At 40.8% G+C, this 24,510-nt stretch overlaps 5 protein-coding genes across 8 annotated transcripts; 1 reads left to right on the plus strand and 4 right to left on the minus strand.

Moving 5' to 3' along the window:
* The first annotated feature begins 77 nt into the window (after positions 1-77).
* On the plus strand, positions 78-24,151 carry LOC106748088 (adenylosuccinate lyase). Its single transcript, XM_014626287.1, has 6 exons — positions 78-351; positions 21,854-22,057; positions 22,349-22,631; positions 22,746-22,897; positions 22,990-23,388; positions 23,674-24,151. The coding sequence occupies exons 1-6, from the start codon at positions 196-198 to the stop codon at positions 23,935-23,937; spliced, it is 1,458 nt and encodes a 485-aa protein (XP_014481773.1). The 5' UTR covers positions 78-195; the 3' UTR covers positions 23,938-24,151.
* LOC106748092 lies at positions 3,207-6,337 on the minus strand. Of its 2 annotated transcripts, XM_014626294.1 has the most exons (6): positions 5,610-6,337; positions 5,072-5,164; positions 4,698-4,939; positions 4,504-4,602; positions 4,210-4,290; positions 3,207-4,138 (listed from the first exon to the last, which is right to left on the minus strand). In XM_014626294.1, exons 3-6 carry the CDS (start codon positions 4,836-4,838, stop codon positions 4,061-4,063), a joined length of 399 nt encoding a protein of 132 aa, XP_014481780.1. In that variant the 5' UTR covers positions 4,839-4,939; positions 5,072-5,164; positions 5,610-6,337; the 3' UTR covers positions 3,207-4,060. The 2 variants fall into 2 exon arrangements, with proteins under 2 accessions (XP_014481780.1, XP_014481781.1); XM_014626295.1 differs by lacking the exon at positions 5,610-6,337 and having other exon boundaries at positions 5,072-5,264.
* Positions 6,736-7,779, minus strand: LOC106748093. Its single transcript, XM_014626296.1, has 2 exons — positions 7,424-7,779; positions 6,736-7,074 (listed from the first exon to the last, which is right to left on the minus strand). The coding sequence occupies exons 1-2, from the start codon at positions 7,580-7,582 to the stop codon at positions 6,886-6,888; spliced, it is 348 nt and encodes a 115-aa protein (XP_014481782.1). The 5' UTR covers positions 7,583-7,779; the 3' UTR covers positions 6,736-6,885.
* LOC106748089 lies at positions 10,571-15,556 on the minus strand. Of its 3 annotated transcripts, none has more exons than XM_014626288.1 (4): positions 15,376-15,556; positions 13,949-14,162; positions 13,215-13,400; positions 10,571-11,714 (listed from the first exon to the last, which is right to left on the minus strand). In XM_014626288.1, exons 2-4 carry the CDS (start codon positions 14,039-14,041, stop codon positions 11,493-11,495), a joined length of 501 nt encoding a protein of 166 aa, XP_014481774.1. In that variant the 5' UTR covers positions 14,042-14,162; positions 15,376-15,556; the 3' UTR covers positions 10,571-11,492. The 3 variants fall into 3 exon arrangements, with proteins under 3 accessions (XP_014481774.1, XP_014481777.1, XP_014481776.1); XM_014626291.1 differs by lacking the exon at positions 15,376-15,556 and adding an exon at positions 15,000-15,341; XM_014626290.1 differs by lacking the exon at positions 15,376-15,556 and adding an exon at positions 14,924-15,011.
* LOC106748091 lies at positions 19,315-21,844 on the minus strand. Its single transcript, XM_014626293.1, has 4 exons — positions 21,501-21,844; positions 20,220-20,426; positions 19,850-19,969; positions 19,315-19,745 (listed from the first exon to the last, which is right to left on the minus strand). The coding sequence occupies exons 1-4, from the start codon at positions 21,549-21,551 to the stop codon at positions 19,644-19,646; spliced, it is 480 nt and encodes a 159-aa protein (XP_014481779.1). The 5' UTR covers positions 21,552-21,844; the 3' UTR covers positions 19,315-19,643.
* Positions 24,152-24,510: the final 359 nt, after the last annotated feature.

Genomic DNA, 24,510 nt, shown 5'->3' on the forward strand with positions numbered 1-24,510 from the left:
GGAGCAAGGTAGCAATCGTTTCCCTTTATCTCCGCTACGAGGCGCTTACGTAGCTTCAATCAGTTCCCTCGCTGGAAACTTCCAGGCACAGTTAGGTTCGGTTGTGCTCGACGAGATCGACGGTTGCCGGTTACCTGTGCGGGTGGTTTCATTCACGCGATTATATCGGACGTTTGCGCGAGTTTCCGATCAACGATGAGTTTATCTAAAGTGGAGGACAATATGTACCGCGACTATCGCAGTCCTCTGTCGACTCGGTACGCCTCCAAGGAAATGCGGTACAACTTCAGCGATCAGAATAAATTCAGCACATGGCGCAAGCTCTGGATTTATCTGGCCAAGGCTGAAATGGTACGTGATTATGACATTCGGAAATCATTAGGCATCGCTTATTAGATGTATCTAGCATTCTCGGAGTAATACGATTGAATCTCAAGGCAAAGAAGGCTACGGTCGTCAGTTTTTATGTCATTTATTCCACAAGTACTGAATTTTCCACATGAATACACACATTTGCAACTCAAGCATTCCATTTGTCTTTGCATATTCTACATAGTAATTTGCCCGTTTGATCTGGCTAATATCTGAAGCGATCGTTCTTGAATCTTGCGGATGGAATATGTGACATTGAGTCAGCGATGTTTCAAGAGAGCATGACTTGGTCTTAATTCGAGCTGTGGACTTCAACAATCTGCAGCTAAGCTCGAATATACAAAAAAATATGATGATTTTGAGTTCACACGTGTGTCTGTTCAAGTACACATATATCAATAGTACAAATACAATAAACTAAGGACTTCACAGACTATTGTCTGAACTAACTGTAATGCAATGTCCTTTTCAGAACGAGAGAAATAAAGTAAATATCGGCACGGTGTTATGTTAATTGCAATTTCACTAACTTCTAATACTCGTTAACTGCATGTCACGCTTGAGCACCTTCTGGGAAAATCTCATCGCTCTTCAATCGGCCAATCAAAAACTGTAATTATGTCTTTAAGAAATTAAGCTCACACAAAAGATCCCAGAAGTAGTTACCTTCTTTTTTACAGTATTATGTGTTATATTTGGTAAAGGTTTGAATGCAAATATAATATTCCTTGCATTTACACTGAAAGAATATTTCTAGACATAAATTAATCAAAGACACACTACGGATCAGAAAATGATCAGTTATCTGCGACAAGTATGAGATTGTTTGTTCCATGAGGTAATCACGTGACTATTTTTGACGCGTTATATTGCAACATCTTATCAGTTTACGCTCAATATTTCGAAAGCATGTCATCTTAGTTTCCAAAGGTTCTTAAAGGTTATCCAAAACATCTTTGATGTAAGAAACTTCAAGTTATAAAGGAGATTATGGTTAGTTTATAATCCAATGAACAAACATGAAATAATAGTATAGCACTAGTCATGGTTAATTCATCGATGAATTCGAGAGAATTCCGATTTATAATTCTCAGCGTAGTATCATCTCTGAATTCCCTAATTCCATTTTTTTTTTAACCGAATATATAACAATGAGTACATATCCCACTATGACAATAATTCATTATTAATACTTATATATATATATATATATATATGTATAATTTTTAGACAATTTTTAAAAATTTGCGAATGAGTTTATAATGAAGAAAAGCGACAAAAATATATTTCACAAACGACATGTGGCGTTTGAATTCTCTTCATATTTTGGTAATGACTTCTTACAATGGCAGATTATACTGAAAGTAGATAGTAGATTAATTAACCGAAAATTAAAGATTCTCTGTCTTCCAAACTTTATTTAGCTATATTTTTGTTTTAACTAATATCGTCAATATAACCCGAGTACGTCTGACAACTAGTTCCGACAAAATCTAATTTCATAAACGCATCTTTATATCATCAGTACGAAGATCGTGGCGTAGTAGACGGTAAGGGCGAGGTGCAGATTACTCGAAGGCATCTGCAGTACAAGAAGTCTACGCCAACTATCAAGTCAATCTCACCGATCTGCCCACCCGATGACACCATGGTAATCAGTACCGCTAAGAATGCCCACAGTTCCTGTAACACACGTTATTCCAATATGCTAACCATGACAGCCGCGCTGGACTCTCCACTTGATCCGTACGACGAAACACCGGAGGTGGATGCGCGCACCGATAAACTGTGGTTGCCGGATGAGCATTCCGATGATGCGAAGGATAAGACGAACCCGTGGGACTTCAACAAGGAAAACTTCCGCAAATTTGACATGTGGAGTTCAAGTTTGGTCTCTCAATTACCCCGCTCGTCCGCTAGTCCCAACAACGCGAAGAAACAGGTATTACCCAAACAAGTACTGGATGTAGTACCAGGATACGGTTGGAAAAGCGACATAGGATCCTCGACATTAAATCCTCCCTCTAAGGCGTTCCAGTACAAAAACAGCACTAATTCATCGAGTTATTGCGGCCATTTTACCGACGAAAGGATTGATCATGGCCGACCGATCGTCACTGATATTCCGTATCAACCTCCCTTATATCAGAATTATCCTGAAGCCCCATTACATTACATTCCGCAGTCGTCGGCATCATCTATGATGTTGTTTATGCAGAACGCTGCTTATAGAAATTTGGTCCTCAATTATCGTGGCAACGTTCCTCAAGTGAGCACGCCTTTACCGACTTCTCAAAATAATCAGTCGCAAATGAACAGTGGATCGGTTGCGATGGAACGAGGTTTCGCCTCGATTAGGAAGAAAAACGATCGTAAACCACGATCGGCGAAAATCCCGACGAAGACGGAAAATGACGTTGCGACGTTGCCCTCGTATTTTGGCAACGATCCGTCGAGTAAGATTCAGGATACGCCGAAAAGCACGCGAAAACACCCACGGGGAGTTTTATCGGAGAGCAACGCATCATCTCGCGTTAGTACAAACGACGAAAGACGTCCACGAGCGATCTTGAAGCAGACACCCGATCGTACTCTACCATGATGACTCGGGCTTTTCTTTTTTTGACACTTTACGGATACATTTTAGAAAACGACTGCATTTAAATACCAAAGATACGATTTTTATGTTTATTTTACATATACCATAATGTAGCAATCATTAGAATATTATCTTTTTCTTTTTTTTTTTTTTTTTTTTTTTANTCGATCTAAAGTTTGTGTGTGAATGAAGTGAGGATTGTTTTTGTTTTCTTTTTTTTCCCCCCCTTTTTTTAAGTAAGTCCCGTTAAACTCGTTGCGACTTTGTTAATTTACAACTCACTAGTTTTATATTTTATAGCTTTTTAATAGTAATGATATATATAACTATTATACGTTACACACCCGCACACCCACACACAAATACACTATTTTGGAAACTGCGCATCATCGTAGGCATGTGTTTACGTTTTCCTTTTTTACGGGATCGTGGTTCGTTGCGAGAGCATGTTTACAAGACTGCGGACGCAGATTAAGTTTCATTGGATCGAATAATCGGTTTTTGTTTGGTACTTATTATATATATCGATACTTGCTGCATTTCAGAGCAAAATGTATCATCTATGGACGATCGACAGTTTTTAAGAGTCTCAGATTTTTTATCGTCATGTTTTTATCATCAATACACGTTTCAAGTGAGAGGGAAGTTTCAATAGACACGTGATCAGAAGTTATGCAAAACACACACTTATCATGCTATGTTTTAAAAATGCAAGACTGAACTTGAGAATCGTACAAAATGACAATAAGTAGTATCGCAATGACAAGCGTATTACAAATAATGCGTCAGAACAATCGTGTTTCGAAGAATATTGCTATGAGGTACGAATCATGTTCTTCCGATGGTATTAATTACAAGTCAATAATCAACAACACAATCAGTGCTGCTATTCCTACATTTGTTTTCGCACGCATGTCTACGAAGGAAACAAAGAGGCTGTGTATTCCTTGTCGCTGTTTATAACGAAAATTATTGTAAGGAATAAATTTTTCTCTCTCTCTCTTTCTCTCTCTTTTTAAGAAATTTTGACCATTGCTTTTCTTGTCGTTGTGTCGCATAATAACGTTGTCTCCTCGAAATCATGATATTTCACATGGAAGAATGAGAAGCTGTGTGTTTTTGCAATCGGCCGCACTTCGGGTAAACCGTCGACTTCAACGGGACTTTCTGTGTGAGCAGGAGAATATTTATGGCGCTTTAATTTCGACAATCTTCGCCGGATCGTCGTTCCAACTTACAGCTTCGATGACCTGAAGAGAAACTCCACAATTACTGCACTGCAGCCCCTTCGTATGCGCAACGTTAATCTTGCGTATCACCTGAAGTGCATAAAAATCTTTTATTAACGAATTGAATTTTCGATATTGACGAAATTTTCTTTTCAACTGCGGATTTGGTCGCGATGAAGTTTCTCGGTGTAGTCTCGGTGAACTCTGTACAATTTGCACAAGATTCTTTCAACCGAACGCAGAGAGTAATAATTTTTACTTCGATAGACAATTATTCGCGCAGACAGGATTTGCGGTCATTACCTTTTTACAATCTAACGGTGCGCACGAATCGCAGAAGTATCTCTTCTTATCCATACAAACACTATAATATCTATAATTATCCGAAGTGGGCGTGGAAACCTAGAAAGCACGTAATCATTACTGTAAAAGGTGAAGACCCATTTAACTTACGACGTAATCAGATTAATAGAGAGCAATTAATTTTCATTGTTTACCTTCTGTCGCTCGCAAAAGGAACAGCAGGCGTCTTTCACTTGATGTTCCATAGGACTCGGCAATTCAGTGGATCCTTCCTGAAATACGTACAAGCAAATGTTAAATTTGATTTGGCCTAACACTTGATTGTTTGATAACATAAATGTTCTATACTCCTCTAGCCATTCGATTAGCAGCGTGTGTTGCGTCTGACGCCTCGTGCCTTTGTCTCCCGTTGAGGTGATTCTCGTCAAATATATTTCTAAATAAATAAATCTATTTAACTAATAGATGGTGCATATCCGACGGAGATGATCAACCCGCGTTGCAATTATTTTTATCTTCATAACGTTCGCGGTGCATCGTCATTTGTAAGAATTTTCATTTGCCTTACGTATTGTCGACAGGGTCCACTTTGTTCAACTTCAAGTACGGAAACATTTTAGATTTCGCTCTTCCGGCCGACGATGTGATCTGCGTAGCGCTCCTGAAACGCGATCATTGTATTGAATCACCTATCCTTTCGAACAATGTAATGTTATACAGTAAGAAAGTTTGTGTTGAATTTAACGTATTTTAATTACACGTCCTAAACGGTCCACGTAAATTTTTGTGTTAATTTAACACAAAATGAATATGTTGGAAAGTATCAGAAATAATATATCAACAATTGGCATAGAAAATTAACATTCATAATATGTTAATCAGCAACAGAAGCATAAGATGTGTTATTTTAATACTTGTTAGTTTAACATATGTTGGATATCGACTCGACACAAAATATTGAGGTAACCTAAACGCAATATGTTAAATGAAATTTTTCACCGATTTCAACGTAAGTGCAAAATATTTTTACTACGTAGGCATCAATTTGACTATACGTCCACGAGACGTGCAGTTAAATCGACTTATCACAACGTAACGTCGCTTACGCTTCCGTGAAAATCGATGGTTTTGGCGATTGTCTCATCTTCGCTGTGTTCTCCTGTTCAATTGTACACACGAACTGCTGCCAAATTCTCATTCCTTCTTCTCCCCCTCCTTTATTCCTCTCAATTAAACCGTCGATATATTCCACTTTAACCGATTCTTCTGCTCTCTCTTCGTTTGTCAACAATATATCTTCCCTCCCTACGATATCCTTCTCTTGAATATCTTCCTGCGAAGTCACCGAAGTCCTCTTTCTCGCCCGTTCCGACACAGACTCGGCGCTCGTCAAATCTCTTTTGGATTTCTCATCTTGTGCAATCGCCGGGATTGTTTCTGTCGCGAGAACCCGGTCAACGTCTCGCACGGACGCTTTGCCGTCTGTTGCCTTGGTGTCGTGTCTTCTCCCTGTTATTTCGACTTTTCCTTTGTGGCTATGATTAATTGAACATAGATAAATTGCAACTTCCAGTTTCTTATTTCTCGCAATGCCTTTGTTAATACTTCCGGTCGTTTTGTAGTGTTACACAAATTGTAGGGAGTAACATACACGGGGTCTACATGGGAACTTGAAGGAATTCGACGTCTCTTGGTCGACGTCATGCGACGAGAGGTAGAATTGGCAGACTCCGTCATTTCCGCGAATCTCATAATTTTCTCATCGGTTTTGCTTGCCGGACCTTTAATGAGAATCGTCATTTAACAGCATAACGATCACACATTACACATTCATGCCGCAAGATTCAGTGTCAGGCCTGTACATTTCGAAAACGCGAGCGAAATAATCGAAAGGTAGACTGGAAAGTTAGCGAAACGAGTCGAGATTTTAGTCCTACATTAAGTCTATTTAGTTCTATATTAAGTCTTCACGTGGAGAAAATGAAAGTAACTTCCTGAAAATAAATAATTAGCGCTAAAGGGCATATAATAAAAGGCTTTTGAAGACTCAATGTAGAACTAAATAGACCTAATGTAGAAATTTCGACTCGGGACCACCGTTAAAATTGCACTAGGAAACCGGCTGCTTTATTCGCGTCACGACAGACTCCTCAACCTGAATTATCAAAGGACTTTGACTTGATAATTATATCAGATTTACTCGCAACCTGCTCTTTTCTTTCACTCGTCATCGCATCGTGCGAGGAAGCCGGTGTTTGTTTCTGCTGCGATTGCTTCTGCGTTTGCGTAGCGTCACTCGAACACTCGCACCTGTGGGAAAATCTGCATCGTAGCTGCGAGTATCCCAAATATAAAAGTTGGAAAATCGTTCGCACACGCGAATTACTTGGAACAACCCGGCATGCCAATTCCGCGGACGACTTGTAAAATGGCAGGATAAGTGGTCCATTGATCCTGCGAACGCAGCGGGCTGTATCCAGGAGCATCTTCCGTAGGTTGCATCAGTCGTTGACAGAAGTCGCATTTGCTCAACGTCTGCATCGGTGTCTCTTTCGTGACGGCCGTTCGGGTCTGTTGGCATTCACACGAGAACGTACATATACAAATTTGGAATGATATATGAACGGTTCAAAGAATTTTTTCAAGAAAAAGACTACGCCGCAAATTCATTTTGATCTCATTAATCTCTCTTCAATGATTAGATCCCGTACTTAAAAAGCATCAAATAAATTAATTTAGTCTTTGAAATATTAAAAATATACTCCGAGTCCGTGCGGAAAACATCTACAAGAATATGAAAAAATTAGTGGTATAGTATTGAAGAACGGTAGTTTTTCAATAGTATACCAGTAATTTTTTCGTATTTTTGTAGTTTCTTCCCGTACGGAAAGAAGATATTCTCAAACCGAGCATTGCTTACCTGGATCTCCACTACAGAGGTAGCCTTCGGTTCCGTCTGGATCTGGGCGACTTCGAGATTACATAACGACGGGACCCAAGTTGGACAATCAACGTATTGTCGGCGCCGGGCATTCTGTACTCTCCGGTAACCGTGTTCCGGTAACGATACTTCGTTCATGACATTTTCCAATTCATCCGGTAGTCTGACGTCACTTATACTGGTCGTTGCGTCTTGTTTAACCTGCGTTACCTTTTACGCCCACGAAAAATACCAATTGGAACATGCGGAACGATCATTTTTGGCTTAATTTTTAATTCAAAATTTCGCTGTTAACAGTGTGTTAAACAAAGAATAAAACTAAATAAAATTATCTAATAAAATCACTATATACAAACAAATTATTTTTCTAGTATTTACAAGTAATTAATAAATACTCGCCTATCTACAACATAAATTGTGTCCATTTGTTATGTGTGGGATTTTACGATTTTTATTGAACGAGACTATCTTCTGTAAGCACTTACTTTGACATCGGTGGAAATCGGTTCTTCGTTCTTACGAAATAAAGCTTCCGTTGCGTCACTGCAACATCGTCTGCATTGTGCGCATCTCCTTTTCCAAAATCTATAAACGTATGGAAAATATTCGGTCAACGGGTCATATTTCACCTTGAAGATATGTAATTAACAAATCAAAACTCACACGAGCACTATTATGATGTCGATCAGAAAGATCGTCGCTGCCAATAGACAGAGTGTCATAGTTGCTATTTGTTCCGTGAGCTGTGTATAGGCGTTCATAATTAATAAAATTCCAACGGCTGTGAAGAAGAAAGTACCAAGCAAGGAAAATGCAAACATCTGCAATAATGTAATAATTAGCCGTATAATGATATTTATATAATTAATCTCATAATCATATCAGTAAGAAAGAGGGAAGAGAGAGGAGATTCTATCAGCATACAATATAATAATTGCCAAATATTATTTTCCAACACATCGATTTACTACATATTAATAAATGATCACAATGTTCTCGAAACAATGCAAAGTGATATGACATTATAAATGAAATCTGTCAACATACTTCTCTCGAATTTCATCGACACGGATGATACATAAGAATGCAGAATGTGAATTACCGGGAAAATGTTAGAGCCATTCTTGGAAAATTGTCCGACCAACTCTATAGCTAAAACGAAGACGTAGACACCTGATAAAACGATTAACAGAATGCAGGCCAGAGCACTTATTGGCGTAGGATCCATGGCGGTCATGTAAACCGTTAACGCGAATAAGAACAACACCACGAGCTGCCTCAAAAGAGAATTTCAAGTGATGATTAATAGCAACTTTACGCGATGGTTTTATATTGATCTGCGAGTATTCTCGTAACATTGAATGGGGAAGGCCGGTACGTACGAATTGAAATATCCTTAACGGCTTTATCATAGCCAGTACACATTTCGACGTCTCGTGCGACGGCCGCTTCAACCGAAACACCTTCATTTCTCGAGCAAGTTCTTTCGACTATTAGCGTAATATCGTGCGAATGTCACTTCGAAGGCTTGCGGACATATTAGGCACTTTTGTTTCTCCAATTGCCGGTATCGTTTCTGGAATATTATCGTAACGACCAACTTCGCGCGTGTTTGTCTTCAAAGTTTTCACGAAGAAGCGGAGTCTTGAGGAAAACAATTTTCACATAGGTTGTTGCGCTTTTTTATAATAGGAGATCTCTATTAATTTTCTTCATAACGATTTATTGAATATGTTCAATTATACACGTTTAAAAGAAACGCATTATGTGTGTACACGTATATTTATTTAATAGCCATACAAATAGATTAAAAGAACGTCCAACAGATACAACAAACTGCAAATACTCGACAACACTATGCTCGTTATCAACCGCCACGTTTCAGTTACACCCGTTCTGTTCGTGACGAAGAAAATGCCAAGTGCCGCCATCAGGAATAGGACTGTACCCACTATTCCAAATAAGAACATCTGTATACAAATAAATCGCATTAATGTGAAATTAAATATTTTTCTCACGAAAACGTGGGAGTTCGAAGGTTTCCCCCTAGAAATTCCCGTTCTCGCTTGCATATGCAAAGTGAAGCAATAATATGACTAATAATACTGACGGGTGTGTCTGGTATCGGTTCGCCGCTAAGCTGACTGATCATATCTATCACAGCAATAAAAAGGAAACTCGTGTAAAGCGACATTAAGAGTATCTCTTCGATTTTCTCATAGGGACTGCTGCTGGATATCGTGTATGCGGTTAACGCAAACGTCGCCGCTACCAGTAGCTGGATTTTAATGCGAATACATCACACCGATGATATTACAAGCATAACTAACCAAGAAAACTCGGCATTGTTCATAACAAATCAAATTCTAACGAATTGGTCATTTTTATTGGGATAAATTAATTATTTTTTGAAATTAATTATTTTAATGTTGAGGACTGTACGAGCATTTGAATTAATTTCGCCTGGAATAAATCGGTTGAATCGGAATAGTCTCATCCGTAATATGTGTAATTTGCTAACGAATTGGATAACACGTATCGGTTTGGCCACAGATGGGACGTCTTCGCAGGTTACGGATGTAATGCAACTCGGTGCAAAATCGTGCGGTTGTCCGATCATGACGGAATTCTTGTGCGACGCGTCCGATAAGTTTCGCAGATCTTTTTGCAACGACTTCGACCGACCGTGAAGAACATCGTGTCAGGTTAATCGGATTTCTCTCACAATCTGTCCGAGCGAAGTTAGTCGTAATCAATGTTTTTGGATAACAAGTTTATTTTTCTCTTATAGCTATCCTTTTTACAATTCTTTTTTTTCTCTTAATATGTAAATTGTTCTTAATGTGTATATATTTGTGACACTTTATTATATATATATTTCGATTTTTCAGTTACATTTTTCAATTATCTCTCCTGCGTTTAAAGTAAGAAGGCTGGGTTATAGATAACGTTTGCAAAGAGAGAGAGAGAGATCGAATAAAAATAAATGTAATAGTGAGGTGAAAATAATAAATCTCTCCTATTTCGGTTAAAAATAGTTTAAAATTTATTCAAGTGAACATTCTATACGAATAAACGCTTTGGATACAAAAGTGGACGGATATGTTCGTGAATAAATACCTTGCCGGAATAGCAAAGAATTATTACAAATTGCGACGATTACATACGTTGATTGCGATTTCATGTGTTATATCTTAATGCTACATAACTATACTAATATATAACATTAGTACAGCTGTGTCTACTATTATTACTAACTGCTGTGATAGTAATTACACGCATATACATATGTGACGTCACTTACACGTTATTATATATAACTATTACAATGGAAATACATATATACTGTATAAACTATTACTATATTTCTACTATATAGATAAATTTCGTTGCTTATTTATATGTCATTTGATTTACAAAATTAATACTTGTTACAATGATTCATAATAAACTTTATCTTTTTACTTGGTGCGGACTTGCTATATCTTTTTCTGATAATTTTTTTAATATAATTTTTTGGTCACACAGTTTGTTAAAAATATTTCTATCTTGAAGAATCCGTAAAATATATATTGTAATGATGCATTGTAATGTTGATTTAATTCTTGGTCGCGTTAATTTGGAAATGGTAAAATTGGTTTCAACAAATTTATAATAAACTTAAAGAAAAGTAGGTTTATATTACATTACATAATTCTTTTATTATATAACCAGGAAATTTCGCGCAGTTTTGGTAGAAATGACTTACGTTGTTTTACGTATCGTGTAATAAGTAGCAACGTGCAACTTATATATTGCGCTAAACTGTCTGTTTGCGTTTTAATTAGGACTCAAACTACACTAATTAATGACTTCTAAATTTGATTAACACTTTTTACTCTCCCTCCTCCTCCTCCTCCTCTTTCTCCCTCCTTATTTTTTGATATTAAAAGTCGAACTTTCCTGGTTACCTGATATATTTTTTCGAAGAGATTATTTGTAACTTTGGCGGTACTCGTGTGCACTTCAACTTCTTTCGATCGTTGGATCTTTCGCAAAAATATACGATTCACGAGTATCTCAATATGGCGATAATTTCGGCGATGAATACTGCCGCATTCACGAACGTAAATACGGCTGAGGATATAAGCATGTCCATGTACTGCTTGCTGGGATGAATCTCATTGTTGTGCGAGTAATAATAACGACCGTGAAGGTTGCGCCAATTGTGGACTATCAAACTTCCTGCCACAACGTGCATTAGTGCGCCCACGGATGCAAACATTAATAACTGTAACAATTCAATCAATTGACAATTGAATACATGGTTTATGCCGTTAGAATATCAGCCTGCAATAACTTGAGTCATCCCGATAAACACGTGCTAACGGTAACATAACATCGATGTTATAATTTCCCACTCAACAATATAACGCATGTGTTATGTAACAGTAACATTGTTGAATGGGAAATATATAATATTGATGTTACGTCACTGATAGTTGGTGTTTACTGAGATTTTTCACTTTTAATTATACCGACGAAAATAATCGAACGGAAGGCTCGGTAAGTGGAAAATTATTTTATTTTAAATTTAATTTTTTAGGAGAGAAACTTATACCTTAGCGTTTAGCTCGTTTTCGAAGTTGTTCGTTATAAATTATTTCTCACCACCCGTTTGTATAATTAAAACGATATACGTATGATCGCAATTGAATCGCATCATTGCACGTTATTATATATTACGCGTATCGGAAAATAAAATCTCATCGCCTACCGTCGCGTTTATACAACTAGGGAGTCCAGATATCCTGTTGTTTGTCAAGGTCTTACTGCAAATGCCATCGATTGTAGCTCGTAATAAAGCACGTCGATGCGCACGTTGGATTCACGCAGTTGAAAAGTTTCGAATCGAGTGACTCACTGTGAGTAAATCGGTCTGCTGTTTCGGTATCTGGTCTCATGTCGCGTGATCGGCAAACATTGCGCGAATTTCATTCGGAGACATTTTTGAACGACGTGTACAGCACGACGCTGTAGTTGTGGCGTGTCTCGCATAACGAGGCCTTGATGCCTCCGCTAATTAACGCATACCCTGCCGTCGCAGCCTGCGTAATGACTCAGCTGTGCAAATGGACTAGTCGTAACCTAGCCCGTAGTCAATGGCGCCTTCTAACACGGGCGAAGTATAGCGCGTGCATGTATTTACAGCATGTGTTTACAGCATGTATTTACATTGGCTTTGAGAATCTCCACGCGATTTCTGGACAACTCGAAGATCTACAAAGCACCTTTCGATAAGAAATTATCGGTCCTGTATTACATAACTTTTCAAATTAGATATGAATGTTTCTTTCTCTACTTAGCTTCACTCATTAAAATGTATTTATCTATTTATTAAGACGTACAATAAGAGTTAAATGGCGTGCGCGTATCGAGCGCTGAAATCTTTTTAATCTTGATTCGACGGAAAGGGGAAAAGTATATGTGAAGGGAAAAAAAAGAATACACAATGAGGAATTCTTCCTGGAGGACCAAACAAACAGCTTTACGTACCTTGTAACTTTGTAAGCTTTTATCTTATAGCTTATATAAGCGAGATATATATGCAAAGATACGCAAAAATATATATGGAAAGCTCAGACGCTTTCTTTTCCCTTGTGTGGAAAGAGAGAAAGAAAAAGTAGATCACACAGAAACCGCGGGGAATATGACACAGGGCGAAAAGTTTCGAGACAATTTTCGCTTAAACGTTAGCGCGCGATGTTTTGTGATAGCAATGGTATATTACCGTTCTTTTCGGCACGCGATCACCCAGCATGTGGCTGATGATGAAAAGCGAATTGATGAGGATGTAGCCGGCGACCGTGATGTAAATGGTAGCGGAGTCGTCCAGCTTGAATCGTGGCCTGTTGAAGATCTTCTGGAACGAGTTCATGGGATCCACCAGCAGACCGATCGCGAAAATGGCTACTACCTGCACTGACGTTTAACGTTCCGTCAAGAGCGATGAATACGAAAAACGAAGAGACGTCGAAGTGCCACGTGATGCAATGCGGGAGAAAAAAAAAACATAAAAAATGAACGATGAAAATATGCGTTACGTGACACTTCGACTTCTTCGTCCTGTGTGGCACACTTTTCGCGTTCGTGTTTCTCCAATCTTCTTTTTATCTACGTTCCCTCTTGCCTCGTTTTCTTGAAATATTGTACTATCAAGTGGTAGATCCACTAAGTGATCTACCACTTGTGTAACTTGGTTATCGTCTTCCAATTAGCAAGACTTCTTAAACCCATAACTCATTTCACAATGGTGCGATAACCATTACTGTGTCATATTACTTTAAGTCTTAAGTGTTACTTTAAGTCTTATAGGACGGAAGGAGATACATTATGAATTTATTCTACGCAGAAAAAATATCGTAGTAAGAATTGCTGCAATATTTTGTAATTTTGTGGCAATTTTTGCGATATTTTCCCCGATATAATCTGATTTGATTGATGAAAAGAGTCGAGGATACTCGCCACTTCGAAGACTTTGATGGCGATCGGCAGGTGGCTCAGGACCTTGTGACCTTTCGAAGCCGGCTGTTGACTCTGTTGACTTTCGTCAGCCATTCTGACTCTTCGATGTTTTCCTTTTCCGTCGCCCAGTTTGAAGGATTTTCAGTCCGATCCGATAGCAATCGATCCTTCCTTCTTCCCAACGCGCTCACCCCTCTGTGCAGTCTTGGCGACCCTGAAACGGAGAAACGCACGACAGACATCGCGCGTAGGGGAGACGCATGTAAATCGAGGGGTTGAAATCGAGGGAAGCGGTTCACGCACGGCCCGAATGAAAGATTACGCGTTGTTCGAGAAATAAGGCGCACAACACATCATTTCCCCGCGTGTTTCTTTGAATCTGAACGTCGGATTTCCTCCATTACCGGGTATCGTGGAGTTAATGGCACCTGATGGTCGCAACTCTCAAAATTGCCCTCCCATTTCCTTGGTGTGGACGGTGGGAAACGATATAACTCTTACCCTCACAAGGAATACGCGTGTATTTAGAAGCACTTACGATACCTGAATCGATCTTCGCAACTTTGCGACTGTTCCCGACTTTTCAGGAGTAAGCGCGACGCGCGCGTCAATAGTAAAAACCGACCGATTTCATTGGTAACCATAATAATGTAACACGAGATGTGAATTCTTGGTTACGAGAATCGGAAATGAATGTGCTTCGCCGACAAATAATATATCGTGATCAAATAAAACGCTCGAATAAAATGAGCAACAGCAATTGGGCGTGTGTGTGCGTGTATGTGTGTGTATGTAAGCGTAACACTTGTACGGAATGTGACTAATCGATGGGACAGTTCCTCCCCTGAACACATGCACCGGTGAATTAGAAGACAGAAGATTATAGTTATTTTCGGCGGCAAACATATTTTATAGCAACAGCAACGCCCGCATAAGGTTTATTATCACTGACACCGCGGTTAGAGAAGACATTACCCCGGCTATTTTCATGGTTAAAATAAAGAAGGCTGTATTCGACGCCGAAGATAACTAGAAATTCCCTCCGACGCACTTAACGACGAGTTTCATTAAGCCCCGATCCGGCGAAGCCTCGCGAATACGAACAAAGTGCGGCTCGTTCCGTCACTTCGGAAACTCCCACTGGATGCCGTGCATTTATCGAAGGAAAGAGTCGCGTACAATTACGTCACGTTACGATACGTTGTAAACTAAATGGATGTCAAGCAGCGACGGCGAATAACAAACACTCCGTCCGTCGGCTCGCTCTCGTCCACGTGTGTGCCGTCCTCACCTGCGGCCGACTCACGCGCGAATTACAATCGAGTGCCAACGGCACACACCTCGGCCGCCTTCCATTCAAAGTTACGCGGCTTACGGAAACACGGAGAACGCGAAAGCTCGCGCGGATCGCCGGGATTGATTCGTACTTTTTATCGGTGCGGACGGTGCGCGCTTCTCTCAAGGTTGATATTTCTCTCCGCTTTTTTTTCTCGAATCGATCTGCCAGGAGCGCGTCAGTCACGTCGCCGTGGTGTCGCCGCGATGCGCGCTCGGGCGAGCGTGGTGTGCTATGCCGCGGTGCAGCTCGGACTGACACGCAGAACGCGCACGATACGGCGGCGGGTTCTCTTACGATACCTGCGATTCCTGCGCAGGCGAAGTATCACGCTTGTATCCGACGCGCGAGCGAAGCGAAGACGCAGTCGCATCTGGACTGTGTCGCGCTATCGAAGCCGAACAATATCGACTTCGATATTGTCCTAGGCACGGATAATGATGTTTATGTTCCGCTTCGATCCGCCCGTTCATATCAATCACCGGACTGTCCGGAGCCTTCGGCCGAAGTATCGACGCGATCCGCGCTATATCGATACTCTAGAGACAGGTAAAAATCGGTGAGATCGCTCCAGCGTGAAGGAAAATCTATTCTTTCTTTCGCTCTCTTTTTTTTCCTTTTTTTCCCCCGACATCAGCCGGGTCAAATTGACCCAATCGTTGGTCTTATGATCCATCGAGCTCGATGGAAACCGCGCGATGGGGAGAAATATGGAAAAATGTCACACCTTCAAGGTGCGGCAAAAAAAGTGTATCGGAGCAACGAATTCCTTCGTGTTCGAGGCCGAACTCTTTCACGCATGGCGGCATTCGACTCGAGCAGATTTCCGGCCGGGTTTTTGTCCGTCTAAATATTTGTCCCGTACCGTTGCCGTGTCGCGGACGAGAAGTGTCTTTTTGCCGCGAGCACGCCCTGTTGCGCGTCATCAATTGAGCACGCGCGATGATGATGCGTTACAAGTCAATTGTGCATCGGAGAACTTTTGCAGCCGCTTCCTCCGCGTGATAAACCGACGGCTGGTGACGAAACGGTGGAGGGAAGGGCGATTGGTTCATTATTTCAATACCAATCAGCCCGACTTGCAATTTTCAATCTTCGCTTCTCGGAGTTCTGACGTTTTTTCCAAGCGGTTGAACACGAATTGTTAGATATCGAGCAAAACGCTCGAATGTGCGCATGCTCGTGTGATAATACGAGTTTGAATAAGTTAAAGTAGTCTGTGCTAATTAAATGCTAAGAAATGTGCCTTGAGAACGCTTCGAAATGTTGCAAAGTAAAAATGCGGTTTTAACAAATACCAGTTATTGTGTGTATCGGCAAACATTAGAGCCATTATGTAAGGGCTTGAATAAATGCTTCCATGAGCAATCGCTAGAATTCGTCACCTAATAGCGGAGATATTCGGGAGGAACGATAATACCACTTTCTCTATTATTTACCACCGTACACGCGAGAAATGCATTGCAAAATTCAGCAACAAATCCTCGCAGAAGCGGCTCCCCCGGCCGGAAACGGTATCCGATCCCATTTCGTGACGGTATTTTGACGTCGCGGTAACGCAAGGACACGTCGTAATTCCGCGGGCGGCGCGCACCGTATTGAAAAGGCGCGCGATCGTATTACGGCGGAAACAGGCGCTTATTGCGCGCCGCGTGCAATTACGGCAACGCGACTTATTTTTCACCCGAGATTACCAAACATTCGTCTGCCGGACTGCCGTAATCGACGGACTCGGCGGTTTTTGTTTAGGATAAATAGAGGACTGTTACACGACGACTGTTCGAAGCGTACAGCGCTCGGGGTGATCGAACTCTCGCGTCTCGGCTTGGAGGGAACGACTCGGGCGAAGTATAATTCCAGATCTCATCGAAATCTTCCCTTCGTATTAATTTGGAGATTGATTTTAACACACCCGCTCCTACGTTTCCTCGTGGATTAAATTGCACGCGGCTACCGGATCCACCCGGGGAGAAAATTGACGGCGGGGAAGGAGTCGATAGTCTTCACGCCGATCTTTGCCCCTTTTTTACTGACCATACTTGCCTCTTAGCCGACTTAGACTTGGAAAACGAATCGTCGTGGTATCGATCCGCCGTGTTATACGACGAGAGCTCGCCGGTACCTTTTGCCATCTATATCGTGATTATTGCGGATCTACGTCAGCTCGTCCTCAATGAAACATTTACGAGGCGTATGCAATCGCAAACATGTGTGTCTCGCTGGCTATACAAATGCATATGTAGCGACGGTGGCTACGCTTTGTCGTCGGTACGAAAAATATTATTCTTTTACTATATTGAGTTAACCTTTAGACGTTAAAAATACGGCGGTGTGGAGTGCGGAAGGAGGCGGAGGAAGGCGATGCCTATAGTTGTGCTTATGTCAAAGCTCGAGGGTCACCGCGTGTTTTACGTTGTCAGCCTCCCCATCTGACCGCCTGCTAGCTGCCGAGCATCGAAAATCCAGCTTAGCCCGGGGATTATTGTCATTCCTCAGCCACACTGCGAATCCAAGTGTCTGATTTCACATGTAGTCACTTTCCACACATTTTTACGCGCGTTACATCGCGCACCATACTATGATTTCACACACGTAAGTGTGTAAATATCACGCATTTAGATTTGCCGTGTAATCTCTACGCATTTATGTGAGACGACATTAGTGACACGTGTAAAAAGCGACTGCAGCAAAATGCGTCAAATCGCACACTTGGATTTGCGGTGCGCCAGCAGGCGGCTGAGAAACGAGGGCTGGTCTTTAATTGTGCAAATTAGCGCAAACTCTCGTTTGAAACGGAGACGTTTTGTACGAGACTTCACTTCTATATCTGGCACAACGAGTACTTTATCCGAAGCGTAGCGTCGAAGGATGAGACGAGAAGTGCGAGAGAGAAGGATAAATATCGCTTGAAGTCACGGTTGATTCTAAAACACGCGCATGTTTTCCCTCCTTCGTCTCGAACTTTTCTAGTAAGTAGGTGCCGGTCTTATTAGAAGTCTACGAGTTAAATAAATTAGACATGGCCATGTCACGTGATCCATAATTAACGAGATTACGTATCCGGCTCGTGGGTGGGTGGGCGATCGTACTGGTCATCCGCGACGACCGTCAGGTCAAGTAGATTAATTGGCGCGTACGAAGGGATCCTGTGACTCGTGATGGTATCATCCGGCGAAATGTTGAACGAAGGAACTGTACGTCATTTATCCCGAAAAGGGCATGAGTTCCTCACTTTTGCCCGCAAATTCTTGTTTTCTTCCTTCTCCGCATTTTTTTTCTTCAGTTTGCGCAATAACCGTCGTGCAAAGAGGTCACCTGCATAATAATTACACGGCACGCATTATCGCCAGCCAGGCGAAGTCAGGTGATAAAAGTCGCGGTAGTTCCAAACGTATCAGGAGGGAAGACATTTTCATAGTAACGCTGTGCACGTGAACGCGACGATACGTAAAAATGTTGATTTATTCATGATACATAAGCATAATTATCCATTATCCGTAATAAGTGTGACCTGTACAGGTTGACTCCAGTAACCGAGCCGGGTTACCGCTAAAGAAAAATTTTGCGGTGGGGGAAAATTTTGCGCGGTTTAACGAGCTCTATCCTCCTGCTGCACGATCTTCCGCAGGTGCATCGACGCACCGGCGAAAGAAGTCGTTTCACAAGAGGCTTATCAAGTTGTCCGAAATTTTTTTCCGTCATGTTTTTTCCCTATTTCAATCAGAGAAACAGAATTATACGTCGACCCAGTTAATATAATCATCCCGTATATTAAGGACGTTATTTATGACGCATAATTGTGGAACAATGCAGCGACATATTATATGAATATATGAGGAACATCGTTAAAACGATTAAAATATGCGCCAGAGAATGTACTTAAACTTGAATTATTTCAGGTTGAAGTAATTTCCTTACCTGAAGTAACTTTAAGGTACTTCATTATAAATTGCTATATATTACTAATTACTATCTACACATATTACTATTGTCTCTTACTATTGTCATTATATATTTATATATTCTATTGTATCTTATATATGAACGTTTTTAACATGGAAAAACATCTTTATGAATATATATATATATATAAGTACAAAAAAAAAGTAGAGAAAATGTAGTTTCTTTCTAAAACTAAAAGGATAAGATTAGAACATAATTAGTCACATGTACAGCAATATGACTAACTATGTACTTCGAAGTACGGGAAATGTCTAACCTGTTACGATTCTTCAGTAAAGCTTTTACGTCACTTATATAATCGCTAGAAGGCGAATGAATTTTGATACAATGGAATGATACAGTTCCTTGTCAATGTTGTCAATGTCTATGGTATCGTACTGTGATATTCTTCCTAAGTTAATTGAATTCGTCCTTAGCGTAATGGAGGAAGCTCAGTATTAAGTCCATCAAATACGCCGCGCCTTCCAAGACGCACAATGAGCCCACAGCCAAGCCGATCTGAAATCATCCGAATTATTTCAATTTAATGCCGCGTTAACTTTTCGTCTTCGAATTTTTCGCCGTTTCCACATCTCACCGTATGCGTCAGCGACACGACTTACCTGCCTCTCCGGCGCTTCATATGTGTATTTATGCTCAGATTGATAACCATGCCAGTAATGCAGAGCCGTTCCACCCACAGCCACAAACATAAAAGTCCCGACGAAATTCATGATGATTTCCTTTTGAAAAAATTCAAAATAAATAGCACAAGTTTCGAATATATCGATTTAATATTTCTCGGGCGTAAAACCGGCTTCATTATGCGATTTAACTTGATTTTTCTTGTCTCGCGCAATTCTTGTTGATATGATTCTCTTGTGACGTATGTTGCTGTTATTTTTTTACCATACGTTATATATGGGTTACATTTGATTAAAGTATTTCACACTAATGCGGAATTAAGCTGCGAGAGGGAGCGAGAGCACTTACGACGAGAGATCTTTTGTGACTGGTATTTCCGAAACAGAAACTGACGAGCACGACGCTCGTGTAGAGGAAGAATCCGACGAAGACGCCGGATGCGACGATCTCGGCATCAGGATTCTTGTCTTCGTTTAAGTTCCAAGTTCCACCAACACCTAAAAACTCACCGCCATATCCTGTACGATACAGGATCAAGATGATGAGGTTGAGGACCTGTAAATTGATAAATTTTCAGAATACGTTTGAAATATGTGCGTACAGGAGCTCCAAAAAATGTATGTGTAATAGCGAGGTCGTATTCTCGAATTCAGATGCGAATTTTTCTTACAAATTGCTTCGTTGTGAATCTCTCTTTAACGTTGGGGAATGCACAAGCTCTAGGAAATGAATAATCTTAGAGGAAGTAATGAAGAAACTTATTCTTCTTAATGTATATTTCAAACGACATTTGTGGAAACGAAAGTTCTTTTTAGGATCGAGGCTGACGATTTTGTACGAAAAATGTTAAGTATGTGAGAAATAGCCGATAGGAAAGTGTTTCAAAGTGACACATCAGAGATATCATTTGCGTCTTATCATTATGGCGGTTTTCTGGAGCATGCTGGAGTTCCATGCACGAAAAGAACGGTAATGCGGCATATCATTTTCCAAACAACTTGCGTTATCACAAGCGCGCCGATAAGAACGGAACGGTATGATTCACACGAACACTTCGTAAGAACGCTCTTTCAATGAGTGTATTGACGACGACTTCCCAGCCGCGCGAACTTTCGCGATCTAACGTCATCGACCGCGCGAAACCACGTTTATTGCGCAACTTGCTCATTACAATACGCGTCAAATTCTCACGACGACTCGTTCACTGCGAACGCTAGGTTATCGACATTATTATCAGTCACTGATATTTCCTTCAATCCACAACAAATCAAATCAATTATACTCCACGCATACACGTGCACCACAAGACGAGAAAACACATTTTTATCGTTTAAAAATTGACAAGGAAGAGCTTTTTTCCTTTCTTCGAAGTGTGGCTGCAGGATATCCCAAATTATCACGCTGTGAATGAATTTTCACCGGTCGGTCAGTTGAGACAATTCGAAGTCGATATTTCCTCTCGGCAAAAGTTTCAGTTTCGTTTCGTCATCACGATTCATACTCTCAACGTTTTATATTAAACAGTTTTTAATAGTCAAGGCTTTGGGATATCCTGCGCTTCGTACAAGTGTACACTCTCAAGTGTCTCTCCGCGCTTGCAACACGAAAGTCAATATATTATCCTCTCACCAATTTTAGCACTTTGATCACTATACTCGCGATAGTTTGCAAGGACACCATGTTTGCGAACTTTTTAATGCCAGTCCATCCAGGTGAACACAAGCATATAAAATGGAATCTCGTGGTAATTTTAGATCTTCCTGACGGAACCCAGCCCTCTTTATCTAATCAGATGATACAGCGAGTACGCTGAAAGGGGGATAAGAAGAGAAAGACATCTACACATGCGCGACTTTATCAAACGATAGTTTAAACGGACCGCATTGTACAATCGTATTTTCTCCGATTTCAATGTTAAAACGACGCTGCTGGATTGTAAATGGGACGTCAGTCGGAAATGTTCATCGGCAACATATTTTCAGGAGCTCGGCCTGGCCATCAAGCCGGAACAGATCGCCGAAATGGAGGCGCACGTTGATGACATCGATTTCGAAGCCGCTGCCGAAGAAGAAAAAGCGACCAGGCACGACGTGATGGCCCATGTTCACGTGTTCGGCGAACAATGTCCGCAAGCTGCGCCTATCATTCATCTCGGTGCGACTAGTTGTTACGTAGGCGATAATACGGTATGTGCCGTTAATTTTAGCACCTTTCCAAGCGCTAAAATCGACAATATGCCAATACCGTTGCCAATACACCGTTATGTTTAAGTTGTCATTACGTTATAACGTGACAGAAGCATGTTATTGCCACATTTTACTTGCTTCTATATTGGCAACAAAAAATAACGAAACTTAGCATTAATAATTGGTAGCGAATACTTCTGTGCGCGTTGGCAAAATTAACCAATTGAGAGAAATCGCGAAATCAATTGATTTATTAATATTGTGTTTTTTTCTTTTTTTTTCTTTCGGAAGGATCTTCTAATACTCCGTCAAGGCTTCGATATACTGTTGCCGAAATTAGCCGGTGTGCTCCGGCATCTTGCGAAGTTCGCTTTTGAACGTCGTAATTTGCCCACCCTAGGCTTCACCCATCTTCAGCCCGCACAGTTAACAACTGTCGGCAAAAGAGCGACTCTCTGGCTGCAGGACCTCGTAATGGATGAGAGGGCTATAAGTCGCGCCAGAAACGACCTCAGATTCCGCGGTGTCAAGGGTACCACCGGTACTCAGGCGTCATTCCTTCAGCTTTTCAACGGTCGGTTCGCTTGATTTCTTTTTTTCATTTAGCAGTAACCATTTTACACGCGAATCGTTTTCTTTTTTTCATTTGTAAGAAGAGACATTATATCAAACGTTCAAATATCGATAGGCGACGGCGAAAAGGTTAAACAATTGGACGCTCTTGTTACCAAGATGGCCGGTTTCGAAAAATATTACGGCGTTACCGGGCAAACTTACAGTAGAAAAGTCGACATCGAGTGCTTGAACGCATTAAGCTCACTCGGTGCGACTGTTCACAAGGTGAGCTCAGGATAACATATCTTCCCATGAAATTGATTCTGCTTCCTTCCCTCGCCCTCTGTTAATTCCAATCTTCCTGTAATTTCTTTCAGATCTGCACGGATCTTCGTCTTCTCGCTAATATGAAGGAAATCGAGGAGCCCTTCGAAAGTACACAGATAGGCTCCAGCGCGATGCCCTACAAGCGCAACCCCATGCGTTCTGAGAGATGCTGCAGTGTGGCACGTCATTTGATGACGTTGTCGAATAATACGCTCCAGACTGCGGCGACCCAATGGATGGAACGTACATTGGACGACTCGGCGAATCGTCGGCTCACTTTGGCGGAAGCCTTCCTGTCCGCCGATACGATTTTAATGACTCTCCAAAATATCATGGAAGGATTGGTCGTTTACCCCAAGGTCATTGCCAAACACGTGGCTCAAGAACTACCCTTCATGTCTGCGGAGAATATTATCATGGCCACGGTGAAGGCCGGTGGCGATAGGCAGGTGCGAAATGCTCCTTTAACGTTTACATCTGTAATGGGACGCAATATTTCTCGCACAACTAGATTTCTCTTATTATGATGCGAATACGTTAATAAGTTTTAGATTGCAAATAATCGGTCGGATTTTTTATTTATTTTAATAGTGAAACCTTCGTAATTTCAATGTCATGTATCAATCCAATCTTATGTGACGTAATTTTTTTTTAATTTCGGTAGTTTGAGAATACTATGAATGTTAGATAAACCATGTTTCGCGCGTATTATTTTTATATCTCTCTCTGTTTAGGTTTGTCACGAGAAAATTCGTGTATTGGCGCAAGAGGCTGGAGTGCAAGTGAAGCAGCATGGTCTGGATAACGATCTAGTTGATAGGATTAAGAAAGATCCGTATTTCGGGCCGATTTTATCGAAATTGGACGTTCTGTTGGATCCCTCGACCTTCGTCGGCAGGGCACCCGAGCAGGTCGTCGAGTTCCTTGAGGAGGAGGTATATCCTGTGCTTGAAAAGTACAAGAACTTGGAAAGCAAAACTGTTGAACTCAATATTTGATCCTGGAAGAAAAAGTTTGCCGGCGTTATTAGAATCTTTTTATGCATTTTCCAAAGAAGCCTATGTGACGTTAAATTACTACTTAAGGTTACGAGGGTGATCAGCTAGTCGGAATCTTTTTTGGAGTAAAAAGAACGTGTACAATCGTTTATTGTTAACATTTCTTATATTTTAATAAAGATATGACAAGAAAATAAATCGCACTGTTCGCCGCAAATGCACGCACGCGTTCTCCATTGTCGCTTACTGAACTGCTCCTTTTTCTTCTTCATTATCCACGATTGTTACTTTTTTTTTGTTTTACTTATTGCTGACTTTACGAGTCTTCTCTTCGACATAACTGCTGTGATAGCAGGCAATTGTGACATGTGTTGTAACGGGAACAAGAAAAAGGTATGGACAGATATAGATAAATCGATAGGTAAGAAAATATATGGATAGATAGTAAACCGCTAGATAAATAGATATAAAGATAAAGGCGAAAAGAGAGACAAATGAATGATATGAGCAAGAAGTATGGAAAAAAGGTTAAAATTAGGAAGAAGAAAGTGTCAATTATAAGAAAAGTAGATA

Source organism: Dinoponera quadriceps, unplaced genomic scaffold (assembly GCF_001313825.1).
Source record: "Dinoponera quadriceps isolate SergipeBrazil2010 unplaced genomic scaffold, ASM131382v1 scaffold2420, whole genome shotgun sequence".
NCBI lineage: Eukaryota > Metazoa > Arthropoda > Insecta > Hymenoptera > Formicidae > Dinoponera > Dinoponera quadriceps.

What these genes read in the sequence shown, in the direction of transcription:
- LOC106748088 (XM_014626287.1), top strand. Translation starts at nt 196, where the DNA reads ATGAGTTTATCTAAAGTGGAGGACAATATGTACCGCGACTATCGCAGT. An exon ending in ATCTGGCCAAGGCTGAAATG is followed by an intron (nt 352 to 21,853) that starts GTACGTGATTAT and finishes ACATATTTTCAG; the next exon opens with GAGCTCGGCCTGGCCATCAA. An exon ending in ATTCCTTCAGCTTTTCAACG is followed by an intron (nt 22,632 to 22,745) that starts GTCGGTTCGCTT and finishes AAATATCGATAG; the next exon opens with GCGACGGCGAAAAGGTTAAA.
- LOC106748092 (XM_014626294.1), bottom strand. Translation starts at nt 4,838, where the DNA reads ATGTTATCAAACAATCAAGTGTTAGGCCAAATCAAATTTAACATTTGC. An exon ending in CCTTTTGCGAGCGACAGAAG is followed by an intron (nt 4,603 to 4,697) that starts GTAAACAATGAA and finishes CGTGCTTTCTAG; the next exon opens with GTTTCCACGCCCACTTCGGA. An exon ending in CACCGTTAGATTGTAAAAAG is followed by an intron (nt 4,291 to 4,503) that starts GTAATGACCGCA and finishes TATGCACTTCAG; the next exon opens with GTGATACGCAAGATTAACGT.
- LOC106748093 (XM_014626296.1), bottom strand. Translation starts at nt 7,582, where the DNA reads ATGAACGAAGTATCGTTACCGGAACACGGTTACCGGAGAGTACAGAAT. An exon ending in CCTCTGTAGTGGAGATCCAG is followed by an intron (nt 7,075 to 7,423) that starts GTAAGCAATGCT and finishes GAATGCCAACAG; the next exon opens with ACCCGAACGGCCGTCACGAA.
- LOC106748089 (XM_014626288.1), bottom strand. Translation starts at nt 14,041, where the DNA reads ATGGCTGACGAAAGTCAACAGAGTCAACAGCCGGCTTCGAAAGGTCAC. An exon ending in CCATCAAAGTCTTCGAAGTG is followed by an intron (nt 13,401 to 13,948) that starts GCGAGTATCCTC and finishes ACGTCAGTGCAG; the next exon opens with GTAGTAGCCATTTTCGCGAT. An exon ending in ATCGCGTGCCGAAAAGAACG is followed by an intron (nt 11,715 to 13,214) that starts GTAATATACCAT and finishes GAATTGTTACAG; the next exon opens with TTATTAATGTTTGCATCCGT.
- LOC106748091 (XM_014626293.1), bottom strand. Translation starts at nt 21,551, where the DNA reads ATGGTGTCCTTGCAAACTATCGCGAGTATAGTGATCAAAGTGCTAAAA. An exon ending in GTCACAAAAGATCTCTCGTC is followed by an intron (nt 19,970 to 20,219) that starts GTAAGTGCTCTC and finishes TTTTTTCAAAAG; the next exon opens with GAAATCATCATGAATTTCGT. An exon ending in ATGAAGCGCCGGAGAGGCAG is followed by an intron (nt 19,746 to 19,849) that starts GTAAGTCGTGTC and finishes GGATGATTTCAG; the next exon opens with ATCGGCTTGGCTGTGGGCTC.